This window comes from Leucoraja erinacea, chromosome 22, assembly GCF_028641065.1.
Source record: "Leucoraja erinacea ecotype New England chromosome 22, Leri_hhj_1, whole genome shotgun sequence".
Classification (NCBI taxonomy): domain Eukaryota; kingdom Metazoa; phylum Chordata; class Chondrichthyes; order Rajiformes; family Rajidae; genus Leucoraja; species Leucoraja erinaceus.
Genome location: NC_073398.1, coordinates 29241208 through 29262619, shown reverse-complemented (window position 1 = coordinate 29262619; position 21412 = coordinate 29241208). Strand labels below are relative to the sequence as shown.

Here is a 21412-nt window from a genome sequence, read left to right as displayed (position 1 = left end):
AACCAAGCAATAATACTTTTTGATTTTGTTTGCAATTTATGGTATTTTAAAGAGCAGTTATTATTTCACCAGCATAATGAGTTTGTCTAATAGGATTTGATAGTCCACATCTTACTCCAATCTAGAGAGTTTGTGGCTGATAACTTGTTGCAGCATACAGTGCATTCAGAAAGTATTCGGACCCCGTCACTTTGACCACATTTTGTTACATTACAGCCTTATTCTAAAATGGATGACATTCATTTTTTTATCATCAAACTACACACAATACCCCATAATTAAAAAACAAAAACAGGTGTTTAGAAATGTTTGCAGTAATGGAAAATAGTTCCATGAAAAAAAGAGAAATTACTAACCCATAAAGTCGCATGTTACTGATTTCACCAATTCTTTGCTGAGCTAGTAAACTTACATTGTTAAAAGCCTAATGCAATTATGTTTCATTTAAAATAGAATTACAAGTGGGAGCAGAATTTTACCTACTGATGCTTATGTTAAATGCACAATACAGTAATGACTGCATGTTGCACTGTTTCAAAATATAAGTCCATTGACTTTAATGGAACAAGATAAGAGCTTTGCAACATAAAATGGCTACTTGTGCAGTTAGTAGACGCACAAAGAACATTTTTTTACAACTTCCAATTCCATAGAGGAGGATATGTTTGGGCATAAGCAACAACCAAAACCTTGACTTGCACTGACTATCACATATTTTCTATCTTAAAGGGCGAAAGGGGTGAGCCTGGGTTACCAGGAAAGTTGGGATTGGATGGTCTAATGGGGCAAAAGGTTAGTATCCATCTTGCATTATCAATATTCTTGTTCCTAATATAACAGGCACAAGCGAGAATTTACTTGGAATACTGATGTTTCTCGCTGTACGTGAAGGCCAAAAGATTACTTACATTGAGATATAATCATTAGCTCCTTGCTTCATAAGTGAATGGTGAGAATATGGAAATCACTACCACAGATTGTGGCAGAGATCAACAGTATAGAAGCACTGAAGGGAATTTAGGGAAATACTTCAGTCAAAAAGAAAGAAGGTGACAGTCTGATTGGGTAAAAGGAAGTAAGGTAGGAGAAACTGTATTGGGAGCATAAATAACATTATAAGCAACATAAGCAATGGCTTGTTTCCTTGCTGGAAATTCCATGTACTGCAACATAAAATCATAGTAATATAATCTTTTTGACTCAATATCATATTTTATGAGGTAAATTAATATCATAAATATATATATTGGATCAGAATTAAAGTAATTGCCTGGGTTCCTCATGAGAAATGTGGTAAATAACGCGAATCCAATGCAAATTTGGTAAATAACAAGAATCCAGAGTGCAAATTTAAGACAAGGGCCACACGTGAGGGCATATGGGACATATGGTAAGCGGCGTTGTACTTATTGAAATGTTATAAGTATAAAAATGTACAAAATGCCATTAAATGTTTCTGTGTAATTTAGGGGTTACAAGGATTTACAGGTCTTCCAGGGCCCAAAGGACTTCCAGGAGAGAAAGGACAAAAGGTTAGTTTTTATAACATGTTATTATCTCCTGTATCAAATTAAATGATGGGCAAGTTGCATAGTCAGCAGATAAAAATTCCACCCAACTGACTGAGAAAATACTTCATAAGTATGCAGATACTTTAATCACCTCACTCTTGCTGTTACACCCCGCTCTCCCTCGCTATCAGGCATCCCGCTCGCATTTTTAATTCTCAAATAACCTTTGTAAAATCCCATGATTCTTTGCGTTTTTCGGAATACCGAACTGGCTTATTGTTGAGCAGCCTCGACCCCACTGGATTTCCAGTATAAAAATAATTATTTTCCAATGTTATCCAGTGCCATCTTGGCGTAGGACATATTATGAGTTATTAGCAGTTGAGGGCAGCAAATGGCAATAAGAAAAACAGTTAGTATTTTTTTTATAAAGAGAAGGGGAGGAGTGCTATCAATGGGCTACGAACAAAAGCTGGCAATTTATTCAAATCAGGCAGTGCATGGCCCAGTGCCAGTTTCTGCATTTGCACACTGTAATTACTATGAAAACCTGTTTCTGTCATTGGCTAATGACTTTTAAATATAGCATTCTGCAACATAGGGAATCAGCACAAATATATAAGACAAAGAGAGAAAGACATTGAGAATTCTGGCAGAAACTAAACAAATACAACTAGAGATCAACTCCACTATACATAGAAATGTTTAAATATGGATTAACAATCAAACCAAAGCAACTAATAATAGGGACACAGAGCTAGTCCGATTCAAGCGAACTATACGCTATAAGTACAAGGCGGAAAAATGATGGAGAAACTGATTCAAGTAACTTCATAGCCCAGCCATGGAGATAGATGGAGGGAAGGAAAGTTGTGAAGAAAATAAGAAAACTTAGCAAGAAGATTGAAGACAGACCAACTTATGCAAGTGTTAGTTGCAGAGATAGATGGAAAAAAGTCGTGAAACCAGTAGCCATGCAGATCTTTTTTACCAACTACAAAGAGAAAGAAAAGATTTAAATGTAAATATGCAAAATGTATCAATTAGAGAGAGAGAGAGAGAGAGAGGAAGGGAAAGAAATAGTGATTCATTAAACTGCAGGCACAGTATTCAATGTAAAGAGTGACTTGAAGTAACTAAACAGCACTATATATATAGTAATACTGAGGAATAGAGACCATACATGTATTTGAATACATTACATTAGCATCTAACAAAAAAGTATTGTCTTTAACCTCAAAATGTAAACCTCAAACCCCCCCATTCAAGTAGTTGCCTTTGTTTTAGTATACTCAATGTGGCCCAATTGTATCATTGAGATTCTATCAAGCACCACTGACTGAAGATTTGCTCACAAATGCTCGTTGTGGGTTCTGACAGGCCAAACCTCATTACAGCCATGATCCTAACATAGATTAAAGAGCTGAATCTCAGTGGTTAGATGAGAGTCATTGCCTTTGATGTCGAAAAAGCATTTGATCAAACATGCATTAAGAAGCTCTGGTAAAATTGAAGTCTATGGGAATGAAGGAAAAAAGTCCCAGACTATGAATAGTGGAAAATGTTTATTTATTGATGGCCTTTCATCTTTGCTCCAGAACATGACTGTAAGTATTTCTCACTGCAGTGTCCCAGGCCCAACTCTCCTAATCAACTAACTTTCCCTTAAATAAAGTCAAAAGTGTGAACGATTGCTCTTGTTATAGAATGATCAGTTTTAAATGCAACTCCTTTGGATAATGAAGTGGCCTGTGCTTTATGTGCTGAGACCAAGACAATATTAAAGGTTTGGATTTGTCATCCTCAACTCCTACAGTTACCATCCAGGGTAGACCTTTCTGTCCTGGGCCTCCTCCATGGTCAGAGTGAGTTCCACCGCAAATTGGAGGAGCAGCACCTCATATTTTTGCTTGGGTAGTTTACACCCCAGCTGCATGAACATTGACTTCTCCAATTTCAGGTAGTCCTTTCTTTCTCCATCCTTCCCCTCCCCTTCCTAGCTCTCCCACAGACTACTGTATCCGTGTCTTCTTTGCTTCTTCCCGCCACCCCCCAACCCAACATCAGTCTGAAGAAGGGTCTCGACCCGAAACGTCACCTATTCCTTCACTCCATAGATCCTGCCTCACCCGCTAAGTTTCTACAGCATTTTTGTCTACCTTTGATTTTTCCAGCATCTGCAGTTCTTTCTTAAACATAATGTGTAGTCAAATTATTCTGGTAAACAACACCCTTATTTTTCACCTGCCACACACACTCACCTTTCCACCTCATTTTCTTATACTTTTGTTCACCTTGCTAACCCTTTCCCTCACCTGGTTCTATCTATTCATCATTCCCTTCCAATCTTGTTCCACCTATCATCTACCAGCCTTGCCCCACCCTTCTCCCCCATCTTGTTCCATCTGCCCATTTTCCCTGCCTATCTGATTCCATCTATCACCTACCAGTCTCTATCCCACTTCCTCTCCAACCCTCACCACGCACGACTAAATCCTCTTCACTCTTAGTCAACCCGAACATAAACATACATCTTTAGTCTCGACATATGCTACTTGACTTGCTGGATTCTTTCAGCAATCTGTTTTTGTTTCAGATTATAGCATCTACAGTCTCTTCTGTCTTTTATTCAAAGCATTCTTAATTTATAATTTTTAATCATAAAATACACACCAAAATCTTTAACATTGTAATGCAAGCAACACGAGGGAATAATCTGCTTTGATGGGGTACAAAAAGAGTGGTAGCAACTTAATACATCCCAAGCATCTTAGTTCTTTCATTTCTTCATTCCAATATGCATAATATCTTACATAATAACAGAACTAATCATTACAGAATTACAGTTTAAACCTTAGCAATGAGTTAACCTTCCGCAAGTAATTAAAGATAACATTAAATAGAGGAATATACATGAACTAATATTTCATTAGCTGCAACATTCGTGTTGAGACAATAACATAATTAACATGGGTATTTAGAATTGGAGTAGATTCATAAATAGGACTATTAAATCATTATAGGCACAAACTGTTTCTCGGGCTTCATTAAGTTTTCTTGATAATAGAAATAATGACTTCAAAGCACTGAACAAGCTAATGCTGCTGGAGGAAATGTTCTTGTTTTACACTTTAAATGATTTGGATGCAAGAGAAACTACCAGGTTTTTTTATCCGTCATTTAAACAGATATTGACCAGCCAGTTACCTGGATCACTGAAAGGAGTCCAGAACTTCCTGCTGGACTTTTCTCCATTCACAATACCCCAGTGATCCAGCAAGTAGGTGGGTTAATATGTCTCAGATTGCATTCATCACATCATTAGCAACTTAACAGCTCAGGTTTCTTTTTAAACGGCTATTTCCTCTGAGACATAAAAAATAAGGGCATAATTTAACCTTTTTGATAATTTGAATTGACGTCTTGATGAGTGAGGGTGTCAGGGGGTATGGGGAGAAGGCAGGAGAACGGGGTAGAAAGGGAAAGATAGTTCAGCCATGATTGAATGGCGGAGTAAACCTTTTTTTTAGAGATACAGTGTGGAAGCAGCGAATCCACACCAACTAGCGATCCCCGCCCATTAACACTCTCCTAAACACTCTAGGGGCAAGTTTTACATTTATACCAAGCCTATTAACCTGCAAACCTGTACGTCTTTGGAGTGTGGGAGGAAACCGAAGATCTCAGAGAAAACCCACGTAGGTCACGGGGTTCAAACTCTGTGCAGACAGCTGCCGCAGTCAGGTTCAAAACCGGGTCTCTGGCGCTGTAAGGCAGCAACTGTACCGCTGCGCCACCGTGCCACCCTTTTAACATGAAGATCCATTCCCGTCGCCACTTGATGAGGCGAATGGCCTAGTTCTGTTCCTAGAACTTATGAACAATGAACTATTGAAGAAGGGTCCTGACCCAAAACATCGCCCACCCTTCGGTGTGGACAAGTTGGCAAATCGGGCCGGAACTTGTTTCCATGCTGTACAACTCTATGACTTTAGAACCCATCTGGTGGATAGCAGCGTTTTCACTACATCTGCACATTTGAGGACATTGTTTTTACAATTTCTTTGTAACATTTCTTCACTTCAAACAAACCTGTTGGAGAAAATCCATTCCTGTAAATATCTGCTCTCTGCCTATGTCCATTCAAACTTCCCGCCTTCAGGATGGAATTTACACTTTAATTTCTGCAAGAGAAAATTACAGGACTAAATACTTAATGACCAAATCAGAAACATCAAGAGTAAAATATAGCGCTGTATAACATCAGTTATGTCAGAACATCGAATTCACTTGCATGTGTTCAATTGTTAATGTTATACCACAGATATTACCACAACCTAGATGTGCATTTCTATCCATGTGCAACAACTGCTGCCAACACTATAAAATTGGATTGCAACATTCCAGCCAGTACCAAACCATTAATCAAATACTGGTAGCCAATATTGTTGCAGCAACAATTAATTTCTATTCCTGCCACCCTTTCCAGGTTCTTGCTGGAGATGAAAGTCCTATCTCCACTGTGTACTGTGCCATTTAATGAAGGTTATAATAACTTATCACTCAAGGTGAATCAAGGAATCAGGTTAATTCGTTCCTTGGGTAGAAAACAACTGTCAGAACAACCGTATTTCTTTACTAGAAATGCCAATTTGAGAAGAGTTACAGCCTGCACCCACAGATACACACCAGAGACTATGTTCATAAATCAAAAGTATATCACTCCCTAAATGTACAGCTTGTAGGTCACCAAAATCAGTAAATAATGATAGCTAATACCAAAAGGCCAACCATATTTCCTTCATAAGCTTCAGTTTTCTCATCGCATTTCCAGTCTCACACCTGATCCTGCTGTTCCAAAAAAACCCGACTAAATCTTTTAAAAAGGCTCCTTTTCTTTTCCACGATTCTCCATTCTATTCCTTCTCACTCTTTCTGTCTCACCTTGTTGTCCCAGCTGCACGGCACATATCACCACATATCCAACCTACATCTAACAACTGCTATTACTTAAGTGTTTAAGAAGGAACTGCAGATGCTGGAAAATCGAAGGTACACAAAAATGCTGGAGAAACTCAGCAGGTTTAGCAGCAGGTGAGTGAAGAAGGGTTTCGTCAGTCTGACCATCAGTCTGAAGAAGGGTTTCGGCCCGAAACGTTGCCTATTTCCTTCGCTCCATAGATGCTGCTGCACCCGCTGAGTTTCTCCAGCATTTTTGTGTACCTTCGATTTTCCAGCATCTGCAGTTCCTTCTTAAACATTTTTGTGTAACTGCTATTACTTGTCTTTCTGTATTTGGTTTTGAACCATTTAAAATGGGGCTTTGTACATAGAAACATAGAAAATAGGTGCAGGAGTAAGCCCTTCTGGCCCTTCGAGCCTGCAACGCCATTCAATATGATCATGGCTGATCATCCAACTCAGTATCCCATCGCTGCCCTCTCTCCATACCCCCTGATCCCTTTAGCCACATTAGTACTCATTTAAGATCCACGTATAACAGATTGCCACTTCTAACCATACTTACATTTATGGTGTGATCCAATGCTTCTGAAGTAAGTCTCAGAACCAGAACTTGCTGTATTGTAGCACTGGAAAGGGTGATATTCGTGATATTGGCTCCGATATAAATATAAGAAGATCATTGCACAATATTGGTCATTTTTATAAACTTTCTTATTGTTTTTGTGCAGGCTGCTAAAGGAGTACCTGGACTCACTGGCTTTAAAGGAGCCAGGGGTTTACATGGAAAGCTCGGACCACCAGGACCAACCGGTCCACATGGTCAGAAGAGTGACCCTGCAGCCAAGGTAGTATTGGCTAATGATTGATGTATTTTAGTGTGTCGCTGAGCATTTCTAGCATTTAATTTTCTCATTTCCATTTTCCACCATCCACCGTATTTTGATTAAGGACTGTGTTTCTCTGTTACATTTTATTTTACATCTTGTCTCATTGCTCTCATGAACGATGCTTGACACCATTGCAATGGCAAAAGCCACCCTCCAATATTCTAAATAAGTGATCAAACCTCATGGATATGGTCCTTGGAAATTCCCGGCTGACAACTTTATTTCAAACTGTGGCGTCACCCTAAACACGGGCCACTCATGCTCGAACCCTCGTCAGGAGATACGAGGGCGGGCACGCGACGTCATGGGCTAGAGGGAGTGTCCTGGTACTTAAGGTCTCTCACCTCGAGACCTTGAGGAGTCAACCCGTAGCTGAGCCCGAGAGAACAACCTCGCTCAGCCACAACATTCTGGATGTTGTTGACCAGGTCAATATTTATTGCCCATTCGCAATCGCCATTGTTATTATAGTTAGCGCCACCAACCTAACGTGTCACCACTGAATAAACGACTCCTTGAACCAGCCTGACGTCTCACCTTTATTCACCACGTTTGGTGCCGCTACAAAACCATCTTAAATTAAAACCACCTTAACGAGGTTTACAAATGGTTTACAGTATAGGTTACACTATCCCCTCTGGCAGTGTTTGATATTTGGAATGCATTCCCTGTAAAGTAAGTTTCCTCTCCGATCAACTTTAAAACTCCACTTTAAACCCCATCTCTCTTGTTGTTGATACCCCTACCATGGAAACAATATTCTATCTACCCTCTTTATGCTTCTTGAAATTTGTGCTTAAAATTTGGTAAAATAAACCTCACCCTCCTTCGTTCCAGACAAATCAAGCCCAGCCTATACATAACCAAAGCTCTCTAATCCAGGCTCTCTAATCCAGGCACAACCTGTTAAATCTCCCCTGCACAGGCCAATAGATCAGAAAAAAACTATGGCTCTTATTCCTCCCATTCCATCCAAAAAACATGTGGATATTAGTTGAGATCAGGATCAGTTTCAGCTGTATTTGCTCCACAAATGAAAGGTCTGCTGATGCTCCCTGCCTCGGATTACATCAGAAGAATATCCACAACAGTCAGACAATATCTTGGAAACATCATCATGTTAAGCTGTATCTGCAAGTGATCATTGAAAAAAATGTTTCTAAAGTGTATAATGGTGAATAATCAAAATCTCTCCTTAATAGGGTGAGCCAGGGAAGAGAGGGAGAACATGTCATGGCAAGAGAGGCCTTCCAGGGATTTCAGGAGCAAAAGGTGATCTGGTTAGTAAATTCCGTATAGACTTTCAAAATTACACCATATAACCATATAACCATATAACAATTACAGCACGGAAACAGGCCATCTCGGCCCTACAAGTCCGTGCCGAACAAATTTTTTTTCCCCTTAGTCCCACCTGCCTGCACTCATACCATGACCCTCCATTCCCTTCTCATCCATATGCCTATCCAATTTATTTTTAAATGATACCAATGAACCTGCCTCCACCACTTCCACTGGAAGCTCATTCCACACCGCTACCACTCTCTGAGTAAAGAAGTTCCCCCTCATATTACCCCTAAACTTCTGTCCCTTAATTCTGAAGTCATGTCCTCTTGTTTGAATCCTCCCTATTCTCAAAGGGAAAAGCTTGTCCACATCAACTCTGTCTATCCCTCTCATCATTTTAAAGACATACAATGGATTTTTTTTGTTATTTGCTCTTCTTTTGGATGTTGTTGACCAGGTCAATATTTATTGCCCATTCGCAATCGCCCTTGAGAAGATGATGGCGAGTTGCTATCATGAAGTGCTGCAGTTCTTCTAGTGTAGGTTCTTCCACAGTGCAGCCCAAAGACCCAGTGACAATGAAAGGCCTGAGATACATTTCCAAATAAAGGCAGCATACAACTTCAAGGTGAATATGCAGGTAGTTGTGTTGGATCTTAAGCCCTGTTCTTCGTGGCAGTGGAAGTTATTGGTCTTCGACAAACCATCCCAAGTAACTGTGGTATATATAGATGATGGTACACACTGCAGTCATTGTACAATGATGGTAGATGGAATGAATGTTTTGGATGTTTGGCAGAGTTTCAATCAAGCAGGCTGCTTTGAAGTGAATGGTGTTGTACCTCTGAGAGTCATGGAGACGCACTGCGTGGAAATTGGCCCTTTGGCCCAAATTGCCCACCCCGACCAAAATGTCCCATCTACACTAGTGGCAAAGGTGGCACACATGATCCACCAGAATCAGCAGATAATACTGTGTGTATTGGCTTATTGTCCACGAGGACCGGGCATTATTAGAAGAGTTGCCACAAAGTCTTGAGAATTAACCTGGTGAACCTGTGCTGCACTCCCTCAATAAGCACGAATGTCCTTCCTCAAATTAGGAGACCAAAACTGCACACAATAATCCAGGTGTGATCTCACCTGTGGAGCTCTCATCAGTGGAGCAAACTTCAACGTCAGGTCATTTATCACGCAGCCAAGTGGGTTAACTACTCTTATGGCAAGTGTGACTATTTACAGACATTTAGTTAAATGTTAATATCATTGCAGTGAAGATTAAACACTGAGCAATGGACAAGGGACAACTCCCTTGCTGCATTTCCTTACAGACTAACTGTTTTAGAATGTATTTATATTTGCTCTGGGCTATGCAGCTGAAAGGGCAGATATGGTATATTATCTAAATATACTATTTTCAGAGCATTGACTTAATTAGCAGCAGATAATAAATGGAGCATGAAATTCCTCCTATTCTTCTCATTGCATTAGGCAGCAAACATCACAACATTGCCAGCTATTTTCCTGTTTCTAATTTTTTTCTTTTTAATTAAATCCTTTCTGGAGTTGTAAAGACATGGAATCAACATTTTTGTACTGTGTATCCAATTTGCCGACTCACAACTCAAAGGTAGCATAAGCCCAATCCTAAATCAGACTAAAATGCTTACACCATAGTAATAAACACTATCTTATTTATCATATAGGGGCTTGAATATAGTAAACTCGCAAAGGATGCCATCCTGAGTAATAATAGGTGCCAGCTGATAAGTGCTAAGAAAGGTGACAAAGATTTGCTTTTGAGGGAAACTTCGGAATCGGGGGAGAGTGGTTGTAAATTTGAAGAATTTAAAGAGTTTGAGCATTAAGGAGGAGGTATCTCAAGTTCAAGTTACATTTATTGTCATATACACCAATTGAGTTACCAAATAAAAGAACACAATACCAAATAAAAGAACACAATCCTATATTACTAAAAGTCTGATCTTGACCGTTTTTAGCCCACTGTGCTGTGATTTCCGAGAGAACGCCGCCACCAACGGCCGTCATTTTTGGCCACCTCGCTCAGAGCCCCCCTCCGCCTTCGGATTTTTCCCATCAATGAAAAATGAGAGAGATATTAATGTTTTTTAAAAATTCCCCATTCTCTCTGCTGCCCCCTCTGGCGGCAGTTAGAGGGACTATAAAACCCAGAAGTGTAGTCCCTCACTCAGTCTCTGCCAGACCCAGGAAGCGAGAGGGTCACGGCTCTCTGAGCTGTGAATAACACTGAACGCACATCTACTCCACGGTGAGTCCCCTCGATGCGTGGTCACAAAATGAATTTGGTTGTCGGGTGGCTGCAGCCCAATTGTTTGCCTCGCCTTTTTAACAAGTTTGTGTTCACAAAATGAATTTTGGTTGTCAGGTGGCTGCAGCCCAATTGTTTGCCTTGGCATGGCTTTTAAAATCGTTGCAACATTTGGATGCCAGCCCAAGAATCCATTCGGCCCATAATGTCTATACTAGCCCTGTGGAAACCTGTACCTTCGGCCCGCAACACCCATATTAGCTCAACAGACAGCCCCCTACCCCCCACTGGCGAGCAATATTGGAATTGGTGGAGAGGTGGATTATTGTGTTGGTGACCAGCCCTCCCGTGTGATGCTGGGACCCAATGGGTCCCACTTAGTCTAGTACACAATAGAATTTAACATGAACATCCCCCACAACGTTTCCCACTGTGATGGAAGACAATAAAGTTCAGTCATCTTCCTCTTTGTTCACCCGTGGTCGGGGCCTTTGAACCCTTCGCAGTCGCTGTTACGGATGACCCGATGTACAGGCCCTCTCACGGGGATAATCGGAACTCCGACGTCAGAACGGTTTGTAAACACTATCAGGGCTTAGAACTTCCGAATCGGCCGCTTCTTACCGGAGAAAGCGGCTTCCGATGTCCACAGGCCGAGCTGGACGGAGCTCCAACACTGGCGATCCCTGGCAAAAGATCCCAGGCCTCTGCGATGTTAAAGTCAGCGTCGCGCCCGCGGCTAGCAGCTCTGCGAACCACAGCTCCGCAATGTTAAAGTCAGCAGGCCCAACACTCCGGAGCTCCAACACCACTCCTCGATGATAATTCAGCGCACCGCCCTCTGGCTGGTCTCCGATAGGAAAGGCCGCGCCAATCCAGTTGATAGGTGAAGTGGGGGGGCCGCGAGATGGGGGGGAGGCGAAGATGCGACACAGAGAAAAGATGCATCTCCATCCAAGTAAGTGACTAGGAAATTCAGGGCCGGATTTACGTATAAGCTTCAAAAGCTTAACCTTAGGGCCACGAGATCTAGGGGGCCTCGGTAGGGCCGGATTTACCTATAGGCTTCATAGACTGATTGGGAGGGGTCTTACATGGGGGATTGTGAGGGGCCTAACAAGTGGAAAAAACTAGGGCCTCTCTTCATCTAAATCCGGCCCTGGGCAAATTGTTCCCTCTTATTGCCCCCAGCAATCCCCACATAAAAAAGACTAAGAGACCTTTAGAGCATACTTTTAGACACACTAAAAATAAGAAAACGGGTGAAAGGACTAACAGCTGCTGGCGAATCTGCCACTACGATAGCACCACCCGATGGAAAAATCGATTTGAAAACTCATGGGACGGTTTTAGATAGCCCATGTAAAAATGATGATAGGATTAACCTACATCCATTGCTTCCAAAGCAACCACCATACTAAATTCCTAGTGGCCTCTTGGATTTCAGCATTTGGCCTGGGCCTAGCACATTTATTCTCCTATCCCTGCAAATTGGAACTCCATTTCATGAGTGGCAAACACCAACCACTGGTTTTCCCATTTAGCTACAAGTTTGGTGTAGATGTGGATTTCAATGTTCAAGTGCTGATATTTAGCATATTTAATCCATGCAGTGCACTTTGAATTTCAGGATAAAGACGCCAAAGCTTCTAGAATAGTGAAAATTAAAGATTTATTGAAAAGGGGCATCTTTAGTAATTGTCTAACAATATGGTTGAAAATGAAATATCATGGACCTGTTATCCCACAAATCATACTGTCAGATAATGGAGGAGACAGATCATTTTGGTAGAGATATGTGATGCTCTACATTGGCTCACTATTTCATTTTATTTTTCTACCTATTTTAGAACCTTTGGCATAGTTATCCTGTTATGAAAATAGTTTTCATATACTTTGGCGCTGCTCTCTCCCACCTTTGATTAAACAGGCAGAAGATGTTTTCATGTAAAACTTAATTGTATTTTTAAGTTCTTTCAAAATTTGTAAATGTATCAGATCCGAATCCATCGCTCAACTACCCTCTGTGGCACAGAGTTCCAGAGATTCACCACTCTTCCAACAGACATGGTTACGTGAGTTGATGGAGTTAAAGATTCCTCCTCCCCCACATTATCCCAGCAAGTGTTTTAGTTCAAATGAACATACCGTACAAGCTGGCACTCTCAGTATTTTACAGTAAAGAATGAATCATTGCGCAAAGAAGCAGAATGTGACCAATTAGTGTCATATTTCATTTCATGTACTTTATTCCAATGCTCAAATACTTACTGAAAGTTTGATAATGACTTCTCCCCTTCATTCTGTATCTCAATCTCACAGACACAGACTTCCAACAAAAGGAAAGAAATACTTATTTTGCACTTCCTGTTCAATCTAATCTTGTTCTGTGACCAATTAAGTGCATGCTTTCCAGACACCCACTCACCATCATCATGTGCAACAAGCTTTATTTTTGCATGATTTACATTTGCTAAAAATAAGAAACCACAGCTCACATTATCAACGCCTGGGTGTTGATGATGCAAATACACTTCACTAATAAAATGACAAATTATAATGCAGCAATCTTCATATCAACTACTCATCAAATCAGTGAGATTTATGAACTCAGTTCATTTATTTATTTATCACATAAAATGTAAGGGAGAGACTAAAAGGAGAGAAAACATAGAAGTGCTGGAGTAATTCAGCGGGCCAGGCAACATCTCAGGAGAACATATATAACCATATAACCATATAACAATTACAGCACGGAAACAGGCCATCTCGGCCCTACAAGTCCGTCCCGAACACTTATTTTCCCCTCGTCCCACATGAATAGGTGACGTTTCAGGTTGGGACCCTTCACATTATTGTTTAGGAATTGCAGTTTACTATTTTCTTTCATTGCTGTTGTAATTGCATATGTCTATCTAGTTTGTCTAGCTAGCTGCACATCTGTCCCTTCTCCCCAAATTCCCATCTCCAGACTATCAAGCCACCAAAGGCAAACTCCCATGGCATCTTGTGCCATCCCTGGCACAACCTTAATATGGCTATTTATACTGAAACATTCAATCCCACACTTTACACCAGGAATTTACTTATCTTGAACATGTGAATGAGCCATGTTAAGTCTTGGAAAATTGTACTTGCATTTTGTGTTTACTGCAAATCATATCTACTGTTGATATGCCACTTGAGTCTGCACACCATGAGTGACTTCATACATATGGTGAATTTAATGGACCGGGCATCAAACGTGTATGACATGAATCCTTGACTCTCACGTGTACAAAGCCACATGATCTTACCTTTCAGTATGATTCTAAGCCCTGTAATCTACCAGTCATGCATTCATTTTATACAACAATTGTGAGCTATAATGCATTTTTTTTAAAGTATATGCTATGCAGCCTAATTTATAAGCAGCATTTCTACTGTGCATCCTCTAGAAATTTGAGAGAATCCTTGTGCTCAAGCCAAATGCTATGTGGGTTGGAAGGTATTGCCCATAAGGAGAGGTTGGACACATTTGGAATGTTTTCTCTGTACATTGGAGGTTGAGGGGAGACTTGATAGAAGTATAGGTGCCAAAGAAGGCTGCTGGTGATGTGGATGCCTATCTACTGCTCGAGCAGTTCCGTTGATGAGGGCAGGGTTATTTTCACCTTCCCCACCACCCCACCGAACCCCTCCTTAGGTCAACAACTAACTCTTTAATTACGCTACATTAAGGTTGGTGTTCTGTTGCCATGAAATGCAGTTCTCGTTCTCTTTTCTGCACTCTGTCTCGTCATCACTGTTGATCTGGGCATTGAATTTGTGCTATATTTGGCGAAACACAAATTGGTGCTAGAAAGTCATGGGTGTACACGGAATAGAGCTATAGACTGAGCACACATTCCTTGGAGTTGAGGAAATGTTATAACCAATTCTAACTGATAGAGTTTAGGAAAACCACAAGCGAGTTGCAGATTGTGGCCCCAAAGTCAAGGTCCAGGAGTTTGGAGGCTCAGTTGGTAAATGCAGTCTATCTTTAATATCCCACCTTAACAGCCTTCCCAATTTGAGTGTCCTTGTTCAGATTTAGCTTTTCCATGCTTCTCTAGTAATAATAATATAATAATACTGTAACTTTATTTATTATGCACTTTAAAAACAACCACTGTTGCAACAAAGTGCTGTACATGACTAATCATGGACAAAAAATTGTTACACGACAATAAAAACATTAAAAGAGAGAGTAAAAACAATTTAAAAAAACCAAAAAAAACCCCCATTAAAAACACTAAAACAGGAGCAAAGTCTCATGCAGGGTCAAAAGCCTAGGAATAGAAATGGGTTTTAAGATTGGTTTTTTGAAGATGGGACAGTGAGGGGGCTGTCTGATGTCAACGGCAGATGTTCCATAACGCCGGAGCTTAACAGAGAAGGCTCTTCCCCCTGAGCTTTGAGTGTCCTTGTTCAGCTGATTCAGCTGACCTGAGGCACCGGGCAGGAGCGTATGGATGGAGCAGCTCAGAGAGGTAAGGCGGTGTGCGAGGCCATTTAAAGATTTAAAAACAAATAAAAGAGTCTTAAAATGAACTCGAAAGTACACTAGGAGCCAGTGGAGGGAGGCCATTTAAACAGTGTGCTCCCTCTTTTTCCAGTTAAAAGGCGAGCAGCCGCATTTTATTGGGAATCCAGGGGTTAGTGCGTCATTCTCTATAAAGGCATGGAGCTCAGTACCTTTCCAGCTGCCCCGTGATAAATGATGTTTAGTGCCAGCTGCCTAAATTGTGTACCGCGCCATTGCCATGGTCATCCCATTAGGGGAGGAGGGTAGAGGAGTCTATGGAGAGGGTGCAAAAGAGGTTTACCAGAATTTTGCCCGGATTAGAGGGTATTACTTGTAAGGAGAGGTTGGATAACTATCCCTGGTCTTCACTGACATTTTCAATCTGTCACTGGCCCAGGATGTCGTCCCCACTTGCCTCAAGACATCAACCATTGTGCCAGTGCCCAAACAATCAGCTACAGAGAGTCTCAACGACATCCGCCCAGTAGCACTCACCCCTGTCATTGCAAAGTGCTTTGAGCGGCTGATCTTGGCTCGCCTCAAAGCCAGCCTCCCCCCCACACTGGACCCCTATCAGTGTGCCTACCGGACCAACAGGTCTACAGAGGACGCCATATCGGCGGCCCTACACTCTGCCCTGACCCACTTGGACAGCAATAACACCTACATCAGGATGCTGTTCATTGATTTCAGCTCTGCCTTTAACACTGTCATCCCACTAGCTTGATCACCAAACTCAGCGGACTTGGCATCTCCACCTCCCTCTGCAATTGGACACTGGATTTCCTCACCAACAGACCGCAGTCTGTTAGGGTCAACAACCTCACCTCCTCCACTATAACACTGAACACCGGCGTGCCACAGGGCTGTGTGCTCAGCCCTCTCCTCTACTCCCTCTTCACCCATGACTGCATCCCTAAGAATGGCTCCAACGCCATCATTAAGTTTGCCGACGACACCCCGGTGGTAGAGCTGATCAGTGACAATGATGAGTCAGCCTACAGGGATGAGGTCCAGCACCTGACAACCTGGTGTGCCAACAATAACCTCGTCCTCAACTCCAAGAAGACGAAGGAAATTATTGTTGACTTCAGGAAGAACAGAGGGGGCAGACATACCCCCATCCATATAAACGGGACTGAGATGGAGCGCGTCTCCAACTACAAATTCCTCGGGGTACACATCTCGGAGGATCTGTCCTGGTCCCTCAACACCTCCAAGCTGATCAAAAAGGCGCAGCAGCGCCTTTACTTCCTGAGGAGGCTCAAGAAAGCTCACCTGTCCCCCCAGATCCTGACCAACTTTTACCGCTGTACCATAGAAAGCATCCTGACCACCTGCTTCACGGTATGGTACAGCAGTTGCACCGTAGCGGACAGGAAGGCACTACAACGGGTGGTGAAAACCGCTCAGTACATCTTCGGTGCCCCGCTCCCTGCCATGGATGCCCTCCACCGAAAACGGTGTCTGAGACGGGCCGGGAAGATCATCAAATACCCCTCCCACCCTAACCATGGACTGTTTGCCCTCCTCCCATCAGGGAGGCGGTACAGGAGCCTCAGGTCTCGTACTAGTAGGATGAGGAACAGCTTCTACATCAACACAATCACACTGCTGAACTCGGGAGTCCCGCCGATAGATTTTTCCAGTCTCTCCGTCCACATTGTTTGCTTATTCTGTATTTTTATTTCTATATTGCACTATTACTACGGACTGACGCTAAACTGCATTTCGTTGTACCCATACTTGTATCTGTGCAATGACAATAAAGTTGAATTGAATTGAATTAAATTGAATTGAATTGAATTGAATTGAATAAATGTGGATTTTTTTTCTCTGGAATGTCAGAGTTTGAGGGAAGACCTAATAGAAGAATGTAAAATTATGAGCACATAGATAGGGCATACATTCACAGTCTTTTCCACATGATGGAAATGTCAAGGGCCAAAGGGTATAGCTTTAAGGTGAGAGGGACAAAGTTTAGAGGAGATGTAAGGAGTATGTTTTCTAACACGATGTGCTGAGTGCCCGGAATGAACTGCCTGAGATCACATGATGACAGAGATCATTAATTTAAGTTGGCATCCTGTTTGGCACAGATATTGTGACCCAAAAATCCTGTCCCTGCGCTATACCATGTCTTATGTTGTTTTAGCTGACCTATCATCAGTTACAAAGATCAGCTAATTCATCACGCTGGCATCTTTTGGATATCTAGATAACATTCACTTCAACTTTTTGTAGAATTTTTTGACATCATAACAAACAATGTAGCACCATGTATGATAAATAGCATATGAATTGCATAAATAATTTTGAGGGCAAACTGAGGGGAAAATAAATAAAAGTATTGATAAGTGAGATAAAGCAAGGTAGCAGGAAACTGACATGCAATATCAGAATGCAGGCATCGGGTGAATCACTTGCTTTATGCTGTAAACTTTATGTTATGATTGTTATACATTGAGGTCAATAAGCTTTAATTTCAGAGACTGCTCTAACAAAAAGAAAGATAAAACAATGCTGAATTGTTCACCATTGAATACATTTGTCTTTGGCTTGAGCAGGGAGAAGTTGGCCCTGCTGGACTGAAGGGTGAAAAAGGAGATCCTGGACTTTCAGTAAGTATCCTTTGCAAACATTTATTTTGCTGATTGAGTAGGATTTTGTCTCGCCCTCTGCTGCCCCTTTGAACTCTCCCGATCTGCACCCCTGCTCCACCAACACTTCTGAAATCCCCAACCCTCTTTCCCTCAACTTTTCTCCGAAAATTGTTAAATTTATTTAACGGGATGAAAGTCATCAACATGAAACAATATCACTTTCGCTCTTTACCAATGAAAACCTACTAATTTCCAACAATTCTCTTTTATTCATAATATAAAACACTGGAGTAACTCAACAGGTCAGGCAACATCTGTGGAGCGAATGGATAGGCGATATCATTCCCTGCACTAATGTGTTTTGCTCAAGATTCCAGCAACTGAAGTTATGTGTGCCTCCATTTCCTTTTTATTTCCTATTTGACGCATTTTTGCTTGAGATAAAGTCCTTCTTCTTGACCACCTAAATGAATTAATGGCAGACTCATCCCATTTCCTGGTTTTTTATCCAAAACTATGCAGGTCTTCGAACCTGACCACAGTTGCACAGTGAAATATGGTATAACTGGTGTTATAATAGACTAGAAACTCAGATTCTAGCATTCTCAACATTTTATTTCAGTACTCAAGACTGTGAAATGAATTTAAATGAATTGGGTGAATAGCAGAATTATACTGGCAAAAATACCCATACAAACTGTTTGCTTGTTATAAAAATTGGTTCAGTAATGATTTTTAGGGAAATTAATGCATCAGGCTTAGCCTGTTTGATTTCTGTCCATACTCCATAGTTGGATCATGAAGACATTTAGTTGTACAGTTCGTCACAAGATACAGACAATCGAAATGTCCTGACCAGTACATTTCAGGTCCATGTGTTCACAAAGAATTAGGCTGTCACTGGTGAAATTCATTTCTAAAAGGACCTCAATAATGGGCTACTTTTAAGTTTTGATTTTAAATTAATATATTTAAGTGAGTAAACAATGTATCACTCAAGCCCACTGTTAATGTAATTTGCCATTTATTACTGTGCTGAAACCCCTTCCATTAAGCCCAGATCAGAAAAGGGGAAAATTCTACAATTGCTTGCACCCAAACATACATTCAGGGAGTGAAGATCTGTGAGATTCCCTTAAAGTTCAACTGGCAACATGTTAACATGGGATTGAGCCATTCAGAGCAGGGAGGCCTCGGTTTTGAACCGTTGTTTAGGTTACTTTACCTGTCCTCAGTTTGGGCAGGCGATTTTAGTCCTTATGTGGTGGGGGAGAGCATTAGCCAAGTTCTTACTGATAGGAGGACCAAGTTTAGATGTGATAATTTTTTATCTCCTAATTAAATATGCTGTCGTTCCTTACTTGTTTGGAAGAGGAATTAGAATGTCATTAGAACATTGCCATCTTATAAATGGCTGTGGTGGTTCCTACTATATAATGGACATTCAATTTCAGTGGTATTTCATTAGGTGTAAAATACCCAAGGTTGAAAAAGCTGCTTTAGCAATGTAAATTATTTTTACTACTTTTATTCATTGTGTTTAGGAAGAAGAAGTGAAAGAAGTTGTCAGAAGAGAAATGAGCGACAAATGTGGTACGCCAATTAATAATAATATGTGTGAAAATAAAAATTGCTTTTATTAGAAAGCAATTCTCAAAAGCTTAAAAATGCCCGCACAATGTCACTTTACCAATGGTTTGTGTGTCTTTGTGTTAATGCAATTTTTTAGCATAATAGTTCATAAAACCTTTTAACTTTCATTATAATTTTAACAATTCTTCATGCTAATGAGCCTCAAAAACGTACCAGGTGTTACAATTGTTAGACATAGTATATGGAACCCAATTCAAATTGATTCCCACCACTGCTTCAGCGAGAGTTTTCAAAGTAATTTACAAAATGAAAATTGATCCATTTGCATTTAAATACGGTAAGAGGTAATGGAATCTTATTAAAAGGCTGCATATGAAAGAGATTTAGCCTTTAATATAAATTTTAAGGTCATTAATGCTTCATAATGTGAATTTTTTTCAAACCATTTTTCAAACTGAGCTTGGAAATCCTGTGATTCACTGTTTTAAAATTCACTTTCTTATTTTACACTCTTTTACAGAACAATAAAACTTAATCTACAGGTTTCATAAACTACTTGCTTGCGATTACCATGTCATTCAGATACACACAATGGGGCTAAGGCCTTTTAGTTCTCTCTATTTCTCCACCGCAGCCTGTCATCAGTGGATGCTGTATTTGGTTCAATTACTCAATAATAAGAACTGGATCGAATAGTTGTAACATATGAACTAACTAAATAACATATTGGAACAATAAGTCATTGATTGACAATGAGTTATTTTGCATGTTCATATCACGATAGTCACACTGTAAGTAATGAATAGTGGATGAAGTAAAGTATCACTGGGACTGTTTCGCTATATAAAATAAGTACTTTCTGTGACATGTATATTACCAAAACTCTGATCTTGACCGCTTTTGGCCCACTGTGCAGCGATTTCCCACAGAACGCCGCCACCTACGGCCGTCATTTTTGGCCACCTCGCTCAGAGCCCCCCTCCGCCTTACGGGTGTGGAGGATTTTTCCCATCGATGACAAATCAGAGAGATATTAATGTTTTTTTTTAAATCACCATTCTCTCTGCTGCCCCTGCTGGAGGGAGGGGGAGGGACTATAAAACCAGGAAGTGGTGTGCCTCACTCAGTCTCTGCAAGATGGATGAAGGCAAGGGTCACGTCTCTCTGAACTCTGAATAACACTGAACAAATGTCTACCCAACTGTGAGTTAATTTGGTTTGAAAATGAAAATATGGTTTGTTTGAAGTAAAAAGGCACCGCCTGCAAATGGTGGCTTGGGTGCTTTGGCTTGAAGTTAAAATGCACTACTTACTGCAAATGGTGGCTTAGGTGCTTTGGCTTGAGGTTGAAAGGCACTACTTACTGCAAATGGTGGCTTGGGTGATTTGGCTTGAAGTTGAAAGGCACTACTTACTGCAAATGGTGGCTTGAGTGCTTTGGCTTGAAGTTGAAAGGCACTACTTACTGCAAATGGTGGCTGGGGTGCTTTGGCTTGAAGTTGAAAGGCACTGCTTACTGCAAATGGTGGCATGAAGTTGAAAGGTACTACTTACTGCAAATGGTGGCTTGGGTGCTTTGGCTTGAAGTTGAAAGGCACTACTTCCTGCTGGAGGGAGGGGGAGGGACTACAAAACCAGAAAGTCGTGTGCCTCTCTCAGTCTCTGCAAAATGGATGAAGCGAAAGGCGCACGTCTCTCTGAGCTCTGATTAACACTGAACACAGGTCTAC

General features: G+C 41.0%; 1 protein-coding gene across 1 annotated transcript in view; it reads left to right on the top strand.

The window, feature by feature from the left end:
* LOC129707916 (collagen alpha-1(VII) chain-like) overlaps nucleotides 1–21412 on the top strand; it is a 260386-nt gene that overhangs the window by 217891 nt on the left and 21083 nt on the right. Inside the window, 6 exon segments of the mRNA XM_055653380.1 lie at nucleotides 730–792; nucleotides 1470–1532; nucleotides 7205–7321; nucleotides 8566–8643; nucleotides 18054–18107; nucleotides 19634–19682. Coding sequence (XP_055509355.1) covers nucleotides 730–792; nucleotides 1470–1532; nucleotides 7205–7321; nucleotides 8566–8643; nucleotides 18054–18107; nucleotides 19634–19682 — 424 coding nt within the window.